Genomic DNA, 9,897 nt, shown 5'->3' on the forward strand with positions numbered 1-9,897 from the left:
GCGCTTAAACATGTAAATCGAATTCTTTGAACGGGATTCTGTAGCGCGAGCAGCTTGCGTCGTGTTGCGCGTGATCGAGTGAACTATGCTTTAGTAGGGAAGTTGTAACCAAGGAGTACTATCTACATAGGAGTAGAATTGGTAGATGTAACGTGTTTTCTAAAAAAAATCCAATTTAAAAATAACATTTGCACTTTATTTCGCTGGAAATAATACCTCCTCCTATAGAACTTAATGTTAATTTTGGGTTCCTTTGAATAATCTTCAAAAGTTGCGCTTAAACATGTAAATCGAATTCTTTGAACGGGATTCTGTAGCGCGAGCAGCTTGCGTCGTGTTGCGCGTGATCGAGTGAACTATGCTTTAGTAGGGAAGTTTTAACCAAGGAGTACTAACTACATAGGAGTAGAATTGTTAGATGTAACGTGTTTACTAAAAAAAATCCAATTTAAAAATAACATTTGCACTTTATTTCGCTGGAAATAATAATCACCAATAATTAAACATTACAGAAAATAGGCCTATAAGACAATTCACTATTTTAAATGACATGAAACTTTTTAAATACTAAATAGAGAAAAATTAACAATTGAATATTATTAAAAATAGGACGAAAAAAATATTAATTACCATAAAAGAATTAATTTTGAAACTATAAACTCCAGACAAACATAATGTTAACTCTTAATACTACTAATGTAAATTAAATTTTAACGAGCCTAGGTGTTAATTCCATCAAGCAAAAGCGTCATTACCGAATATTAGCTCACTTTTAATGTCAGGCACTTTTATCGTACGACTTAAAGAGCCTAGAAAAATTTATTTCCGTTTTATACCCAAATAGGCCTATTAAAATGATCGTTTTTCTTATTTATGGAACTGTATTATAATTAAATTAAATTAAGGGTTACTGTAGTAAATAATTTGATATAGTTTATCTAAACCGATAATTAAATACTCTTATACTAAAATATACACGTGGTAACTATTCCTTTTTAAGAGACCACAGAGGGTCTAACTGGCTCAATGGATCATTACTCGACGTTGGATTCTGTTGACTCAATCCCAAGGGATTTTTAAAGCTATCCCTGGTAAATTTTTTCTTACCTTGCAACCCTGAATCGAGGGTAAAATTAAGGGGATCTAAAATACTCGTTACCGAATTAGACTGGCTAACTGCGCTACTTCTCCTAGACGCATTTCGCGAATTGGAAACTTCATCAGTACGATTAACGGGGCAAGAACTAGGTCTAGGTTCGGGTTCAGGAATGGGAATCGTGTCTTTCAAAGACATTTCCGTCATTGAAGTTTCAATCGGTTTATCATCTGTAAGTGCCAGAGTTGAACCACTTTTGGAATCGGTATCGGACTCGCCTTTGGAGTCTAAACTACTCGATTTCTCAATTTTTATTCCACCTAGAATGAAATCCTCCGAAGGATGGCGAGTATGGGTTCGAATTTTAGGTATTTTCTCATCAAAAGTTGTCTTGTTGGATAATATGCCTCCTATTTGACGAGAACCTGGTTAATCTATAAAAAGAAGACACTGCCGATGTGAAACTAATCGTACTCCTTACGTTTGACTAAGATGTCTTGGGCATAATAAAGAGCAGCCTCGTGGGAAAATTTGAGTTGGTCTTTCTCTTGAATCAGGAACTTTCGCTGTTGATTAGCTTTAATTGCCATTAAACTTAAATCGGGAATAATCCCACCTAGACTAAGTTCTTTCATAGCAGCGGATAATAAACAAAATACTCCACTGCGTCCCACTCCACTCCTACGAATAATGCGTAATTATTCCACAAAAACCATTAGCAAACATTAAAGGGACTGTAAAGAAGGCATCGGCGGGTGGGTTAAAATTATTTGAAATACGTCAGAGGCACGTGAACGACGAGAGGCGTGGTCCAAAGAAGCTTAGTTCGTTTTATTTCGAAAAGTACCACTTCATGGAATTGGCGCTGCAATCTCGCGAAAAACAAGGACTAGATGTCCAGTTCCACTCCATGAGGAGTCTTTGTATCTTGGCATCACGTGATGTCTGTGACGTATTTCAAATAATTTTTACCCACCCGCCGATGCCTTCTTTGCAGTCCCTTTAACTCAACATACGTGCAATGAACAACTATAGGTCTTTGCAGGTTACGCTGTTGTCTATGATAGTTATGAACTTCAGAAATAAACTGAAGCACAATTGCTGGATTTGATGGAACAGCTCTGTTTACGGGAATAAAATCATTGAGAATGACGTACATTACGTAGAATAGTGACGCATTTACCCAGGTGGCCAAGAAAAGAACTGTAGAAATATAACAACCCTGGATATTTTAGTGTCATTATGAGTTACGTTGAGCATAAACTCATTAAAATATTGACATTCCTTAAAATTTTGGAGGTTGATGCTTAAAGGACCGTAATTCAAAGGTTGCCCTCTTTCTGTTGGCCAATAAATATGACCTTTCAGCTAATAATAGAAAGCAATCTCGCATTAAGTTTCCCAGCGCTCTTTTCCCAGGGGCAAAAATATAACGCGAGTTACCTCAGCATTCGATATTAGACATACAGCTACTTCCGCTTGTTGTTCCCATAACATAACCCAAAAATCAGTAAAAGTAGAGGGAAGAGGGGCTTGCGTAACTATAAATCTAGGGCTAGTCGGGGAAAGACCATTGATAAATGACGCGTTTATGTAGTCATCTCTGAGTGACTGAATTTCCACTCTGTTACTGTCATCTACGAAAAAAATTCTCTGGCTTAATTTCCTTACAAAACAATCCTGACTCAACGATAAATCTTACAAGGCATGATATCAGGCACACGATTCTTCAATGGATAACAACGTGCAACTGAGATGGATAGTTTCCTGGATTCCTTATCTTGAGCATCGGTAACTTCCTTCCATTTTTGATCCAAAGGTGTTGGACCATTCAAAGATTTCTTAGTCAAACCTTCCACAACCTTTTTGAACTTATCCACCTCAATGACAAACTTCTCCAGAATATTTTTATCTGACAATGGATCTTTAAGATAAGACGCTTGACTGTCTACGTCCGGTTTTTCTTTTGAAGCCTGAATTTCCGCCAGAGGAACAACTTTTGGTAACAAAACTGGTCGAACCGATTCGTCAGGGATATCAGTCGAAAGAGATTCAAAAATGTCTTTTTTCACACCCTGACTATTAGATGATACACGAGCCGGACTCGACGTAACTGAACTAGGTCCTGATGACACCGAAGAATGACTCTCAGCTGAGCTACCACCCTTAGCAACATTAGTTTGGGGTAAAATATTGGCCGTTAAAACGGACACGTTGCTTTCTTGAAAAGAAGTAGGTAAAGATGGTTGTGGTGTTTTAGTTGGTTGTAAAGGCAAAAGACCCGATAAGTCCGATTGGTAACTTTGAGTAGTTGTTGGGGGAACAACTTGGGTCCCGTAATTTTGATTGACATTTGTTGGTTGTTGATTATACCCAGTTTGAGTTGAATAATCCTGACTAGGGTGAACTTTTTGTTCTTGGGAATAGCCATATTGGGTTGGTTGTTGATACTGAACACTAGCGTTGTCTACATTTTGATAGGTTGCTTGATAACTTTGGGGTTCCTGTTGCTGACTGTTAACATTTCCCGAGTAAGCCTGATTGGGGGTGTTATTATAGCCATACACTTGAGCTGAACCATAAGAGGACGCGGTGTTATAACATTGATTTTGATGATCAACTACGGGTTGGGAGCTAGCAACTGTCGTTACAGTTGGTGTGTAACTCGCGGAGGAATATTGTTGGTACGTTGCTGCAACTGGTGTATTACCAGCTTGGGAAATTACAACTCCACCATCTTGAGTACCCGTTGGAGTGTAACCTGCGGAGGAATATTGTTGGTACGTTGCGGCAACTAGCGTATTACCAGCTTGGGAAATTACAACTCCACCATCTTGAGTACCTGTTGGTGTGTAACCTGCGGAGGAATATTGTTGGTACGTTGCTGCAACTGGTGTATTACCAGCTTGGGAAATTACAACTCCACCATCTTGAGTACCTGTTGGTGTGTAACTAGCGGAGGAATATTGTTGGTACGTTGCTGCAACTGGGGTACTACCAGTTTGGGAAACTACAACCCCACCATCTTGACTACCTGAACCATAGTAATTACGATACACTCCGGTAGCAGCTGGATAAGTTCCCCCCGCTACATTTGAAGTTACGTAAGTCGCGGCGGCGCTAACATCTGAAGAAGTCTGTTGTTGATAGTTATAAGATTGTTGGGGAATAGCAGACACTTGGGGCGAACTATACGACGACGAAATGACGCTGGTAGGCAAAGGTTTGTATTGATTTGTGGAAGCGTAAGACGTTGAATAATGATAATAACTATCGGGCATAGAGCCACCAACTGAGGCATAAACTTGAGGCGTCGAAGTTGGAGCATAGTACTGCGAAACAGGCGTTTGATAGTAACTACTTTGAGGTGTAGCAGCAGTTGCGGAAGGAGATGGTGTCGTATCATTATAGTTATAAGAATAAGCGGAGGAGACTTGCTGGTTTTGACTCTGAGAAGCGTAACTAGCATCTCCGGAATAACCATACTGCGAATAATAATTTTTCGCGACACTTTCACCGTATTTCGTTAATCCCGAAGCTCCGGAATAAACGCTGGATGAACAAGAACCCGTATTTGTTTGTTCAGATCCAACCGGAGTTGGTCTAACTCCCATGGGAACTGTATCGGGTGTCGAAGAAGGATAAGAAGAAGAAGCGCCACTCGCTAATAGATTTGACGAAATGGGGGATGGTAAGCTCGAATTAGAGGAGATTTCGGCATTACCACCACTACCAATACCACTACCAGCCCATGAAGATGTAGGTTGAGTAGCCACATTAGGAGTTGGTACGTTACTTCCAAGTCTCGAAGTCATAAATGGCAAGTAATCTTTCAATTTTGGTGTAGCTGAAGATGGAACAGTTGATGATAAACTTGGAGAGGGAATGTTAGATTGCTTGGAAACTGAAAATAAAGCGTCAACTGGAAATCTTATCAAACTTTTTGAACTTTGTATACCTTTCTTGGAATGCGCGTGACTGATTTGAGACCTCTCTTCTTCTTGTACGCTAGTGACACTTTTAACCCTCGCTTGAAGTCTTTGAACGTTAGTTTGTAATTTGCGATAAAAATCTATTCCTTTCTGTGTTTTTAGAACCAAATCGTCATAAGCATCGTAGGATTTCATCAAATTTTCAATTAAAATTTCTCTCCTAGAAGAAAACAACAACAAAAAAACAAATTAACGTGAAGTTCCAACAACAAACATCAACTCAACTCAACTTACTCCGCCATTGTTTTGGTAATAATCTTCCTGGTCTCGGCGTATCTTGAGATGGCATTAATTAATGCTCTAAATATATTATCTTGAGCATTCAAATTTTGCTCGAGATAACCTAGAATCGCGTCGTGTTTCTTCAACTGATCACTGAAAATTTTTTGGAGACTATCCTTTTTATCTCTGGTGACTAATAACTTTGTAATATCGTCATTCTGTATCTCTTCGCGTAATTGACCTTCCAACATTTGCCTTTGACCTCTCATCTCTTCAATTTTATCAAACAAAAGCTGGAGTTCGCGAACTACTTCCGCCGCATGTGGAACTTAACAAAAAAGAAGTCAATTAGTCTTATTCCTGATCAGCGCCACCTACCCATAGCGGCGACTTTGAGAACTACTGTAATCGGCAAACCAACCAGATGTCGCTAAAATCTGGTGACGTCATTTTTGGTAAGACCCGGAGAGTGCCCGTCAGTGACGTCACCAGATTTTAGCGACTTCTGATTGGTTTGCCGATTACAGTAGTTCTCAAAGTCGCCGCTATGGGTAGGTGGCGCTGATTAGGAATAAGGCTAATTCAACTCCAAAACACCATTAAAATGAACATAAAGTTCTTACTATCTTCTATTGAAAAAGATGGTATAATTTTTTGTAACTCTGGCAATGGACTTTGTAGTATTTGAATATCGGCCAAGTGAATTTCCAAAGCTCTTTGAAGCGTGGCATTAGATTCCATGGCTTTCTTATGAGCCATTTCAAATTTTGATAATTCTTTTGCTAATTCAACCGTGATTAAATTTGGAGCTCTTTTACCAAACATTTCCTAATATCAAGGTTAAGTTCGATTATTACGCGCAATCAATTTAATAATTACTTCACGTAATTAGACTAATTACTTGATGCTGTTTCTCTCTTTCTTCATCTCTCAATAATAAAGCCTTAGCTTCATTTACTGAAGATTCAACTTCTTGGCAAACTTCCGTCAAAGCTTAGGGTGAAAAAACGAAATAAGTAGAACAAGACGGCCCAAGGGCTCGTAATAGTAGCCATATCGTACGAGTGAATAGCCCCTCTATACCCTACCCTAACGAGTGGATAACCCCTCTATACCTTACCCTAATGAGTGAATAGCGCTATCTTTTACAATGCTTAAATGATTTACCGTGCATAAAATCAGAGTGAATAGCCCCTCGATTCCCTACTCTAAACAGTCGGGGACGGGGAAAATCGTTATCTATTTAATTAGCACATACATAAAAAGAAAATGAATATAAAAACCCCAAACATACAAATTCATAAGTATCCGACCCCACAGATAAAAATTCAAAAGTATCCGACCCCAAAGATAAAAATTCAAAAGTATCCGACCCCAAAGATAAAAATTCAAAAGTATCCGACCCCACAGAAAAAAATTCAAAAGTATCCGACCCCACAGATTAAGAGGTACCCCACCCCACAGATTAAGAGGTACCCCACCCCACAGATTAAGAGGTACCCCACCCCACATCACCCCGACATTTTAGAGATAAAAATAAATAATAAAAAACTCGGAGTTTCTATCAAATCTCTATGGTTGAGTGGTAGAATGTTTGTCTACTACGCAAGCGACCCGGGTTCGATTCCCGGGTCAGACCTGAAAATTTTTTAATTAAAATTAAATCTCTAACCGAGCCCAGTTACCCCTATGGGTGGGTTGTGGTAATATAAAGTTCCTTTTAAGCTAAAATCTGACGATAACGAAGCGACAACCCCGGCCACTACTACTACTACTACTACTACGACGGCTCGGGTCAAACTAAGAGCCTATCGTATACTACGATATGGCTAAAAACAGTGATTACAGTTTATTTTCTTACCATTTAAGGCTGATTTCATATCAGAAATAGCATTAGGTTTGACACTAAGTGCCGCACACATTTCTATAAGCTCATCAGGTATCTGATCAGTTTTTGGTACCAATGAATTACGATCCAATTGAACAGAGGATAAAAATGTTCTGCAAAAATTAAAAATCCTATTAAATTATTATCTAACTTTAACTCTAAGGAAATTTTAATTAGATGTAATTACGCTAATTCTTCATTTTTCTGGTCAATTTTAGCGGAAACTTCCCTTAGAAGTTTGGCCTTCTCTTCACTATAGAGAGATGAGGCTTCGTGGGTTTCCATTGGAACCAATCTTGCAAAAATATCTGGTCCGCATACTTCAGGATCATGAGGACTAAATGGAACTCCTTTGACTAAGGAAGCTCCTTTAATTTCAGGAAGAGCATCAGGTGGTAGAACTTTTTCGTGGTAGACAAACTCATTCTCTTTTTTGGCAGCATTGCATTTTCCACCGATAACGTCAAGAGTAAAGGTTAAAGCTTCTTGAACTTCATCCTTGTCAACAAACTAAACGAAAAAAAGAATACTTTAAAGGTCCTAAAACACTTAAAATCTGGTATAAACTTCTTACTTTGGACAACTTAACAGCTTCATCGTGTTTTTCAAGGGCAGACTGATACCATGCAACTCTTTCCCCCATTAGTTGCTGCTCTTCAGCTTGATTTCCCATGTACAAATGCGCGATGCTCGTGTAATAAGCTATTTTAAACTCAATGTACTTTTCAATGTGCTATGTATATACAAATTTACAAGTTAACCCCCCATAAGATATTATTGGTGAAAATTAAAAAACTTATCGTACTTTAAACATTTTAGGTTTCATTATGTCTAAAATACATCCAGGTTCGGAGGTTGAACTTCCGAGTAACAGAACATTTAAGGTGCTTTTATAAAATTCCACAACTTGGGCAGCTACCTTCGCTGTTATTGTTGATTTTCGACTATCTAACATTGATTTCTCTAATATACATTCCTGAGATTGAGCCTGATTGATAATAAACAGCGTCATTTTAGCATGTAATCATTTAATGACTAATACCAGAAGGGGATAATAGAAGAAGGATGACACTCTGTATCCTCTTAATGATTTAGTTATGTAACGTCATTCTTCCCAGGCTCACCCCGCCTTTTTGTTTGCTTTTCCGCTCATCAAACTACAAATGGGCATCGCACCGTAAGGTGAATTCTATAATTGTTTGGCACTAAATCCCCAGCAATCATCCCACAAACCTTGATTGTCTTGACATGGGACAAAAATGCACAAGCGCGCCTTGGCAAATAGTTAAGGGCTAATAGAGTAATGATGAGGGAACTATTTATCGCGTATGTGATTCGTTTTAGTAACCTTGCTCTAAATGCTCCGATGTTGGGAAGAATGACGTTACACTTACCCCGCTTTGTGGTACACTTCTCTCGAAGAGAAGTATTATATACTTCTGGTAATACTTACAAGCATTAATGTTATAAAACACGATAACAGATCTTGGGACATATCACTTCCCTTAGGTTGGGGAAAATTATCCCTTAAATGTTGAAAGGCCCATGCAGCGCATTGAAAATGTGTACAAGCAACCTTCATTCCCTGTTTCAAAAGGTTCTTAACGCCCCTGACCATAATTCAAAAGAAAACATTCAAAAAAACAAACTTACCTCAGGATTACTACGTTTATCACTAGTTCCTAACTCTGAATGTAAAGCCCCAATATTATATAAGATACACGCCTCCTCGTATCTGATATCGGTTATATTGAAAACCATTCCAGAGTATATGTCACTCCTGAGAAGACACAGACACATACACGATGTTGAAGTTGACGAGTCACAAACACTTACACAAAGATTTGACTTACCAAACAAAAGCAACACTGGCTTCCCCCTCTTCAGCCATGGGAAACCTACTTTCAAGGCAAAGTAACTGGGCGTAATATCGCTTTAATATTCGTATTCCAGTGAAATCACGGGGTACTTTGCACGCAGACTGGGTGGTGTAACGTAAGTTGAAAGATTACTAATCATAAAACTCTCCCTACCTACACCTGGACTAATCTTACCATACGTAAACTTTCAATTTCCTTGATTTCTTTGGCATAATTTTCTGGATTTTCATTGTAATAAATTGCAATGTACTATAAAATAAACGCGTAATATTAATAATCTTATTATTGTTGTGAAATCTCGTACGTTTCTGATGATGTAACCTAACCTATAATTTGATTACTCAAGTTCGCTATGCCTTGGTTATTGAAATCCGGCTTCAATAACCAAAGTTTCGATATATTAATCATGGAAATAATTAAAGACATTAAATCATACTTACTTTCTTTAACGGTGGTCCAAATTCGGCATTAGCAGGGCTATTTTTAAGCTCAACAGAGAGCATAGGTAACCTCGGACAAGCTTCCATGGCTGTCTGTCAGTACTGTAGCCGTGTCTCCCTACTTACCCACTACTACCAGGGATGTTTGATATATCGACACTATAGGGATCGGCCTCTTCCTATACCCGTAATGTTAAAAAAAGGGGCAAGTTTTTGAGGCCGACGACAGCGCCATCTGGATTGCGGGAGCATCGTAACTATGTGATGATTCGTCTGCTAGTAGTACTGCCCCTCTGCGAGGCCTATAAAAAATTAAAAACAACGATGAAGAGAGCTATTCGTAATTAAAACATGAACGAAAACAACGAGAAGCTTATTT

General features: G+C 38.6%; 1 protein-coding gene across 1 annotated transcript; it reads right to left on the reverse strand.

Moving 5' to 3' along the window:
- Positions 1–447: 447 nt before the first annotated feature.
- On the reverse strand, positions 448–9,673 carry mop (tyrosine-protein phosphatase non-receptor type protein myopic). The gene is made up of 19 exons (XM_089860869.1): positions 9,519–9,673; positions 9,253–9,327; positions 9,052–9,179; positions 8,852–8,978; positions 8,652–8,783; positions 8,004–8,186; positions 7,773–7,931; positions 7,386–7,708; positions 7,172–7,311; positions 6,212–6,303; positions 5,934–6,138; positions 5,323–5,638; positions 5,055–5,248; positions 2,799–5,000; positions 2,540–2,733; positions 2,280–2,464; positions 2,113–2,217; positions 1,578–1,777; positions 448–1,506 (listed from the first exon to the last, which is right to left on the reverse strand). Exons 1-19 carry the CDS (start codon positions 9,603–9,605, stop codon positions 986–988), a joined length of 5,568 nt encoding a protein of 1,855 aa, XP_089716995.1. The 5' UTR covers positions 9,606–9,673; the 3' UTR covers positions 448–985.
- Between the last annotated feature and the right edge of the window lie 224 nt (positions 9,674–9,897).

Source organism: Phalangium opilio, unplaced genomic scaffold (assembly GCF_054372755.1).
Source record: "Phalangium opilio isolate 3A_F unplaced genomic scaffold, DU_Popi_V2 ptg000354l_1, whole genome shotgun sequence".
Classification (NCBI taxonomy): domain Eukaryota; kingdom Metazoa; phylum Arthropoda; class Arachnida; order Opiliones; family Phalangiidae; genus Phalangium; species Phalangium opilio.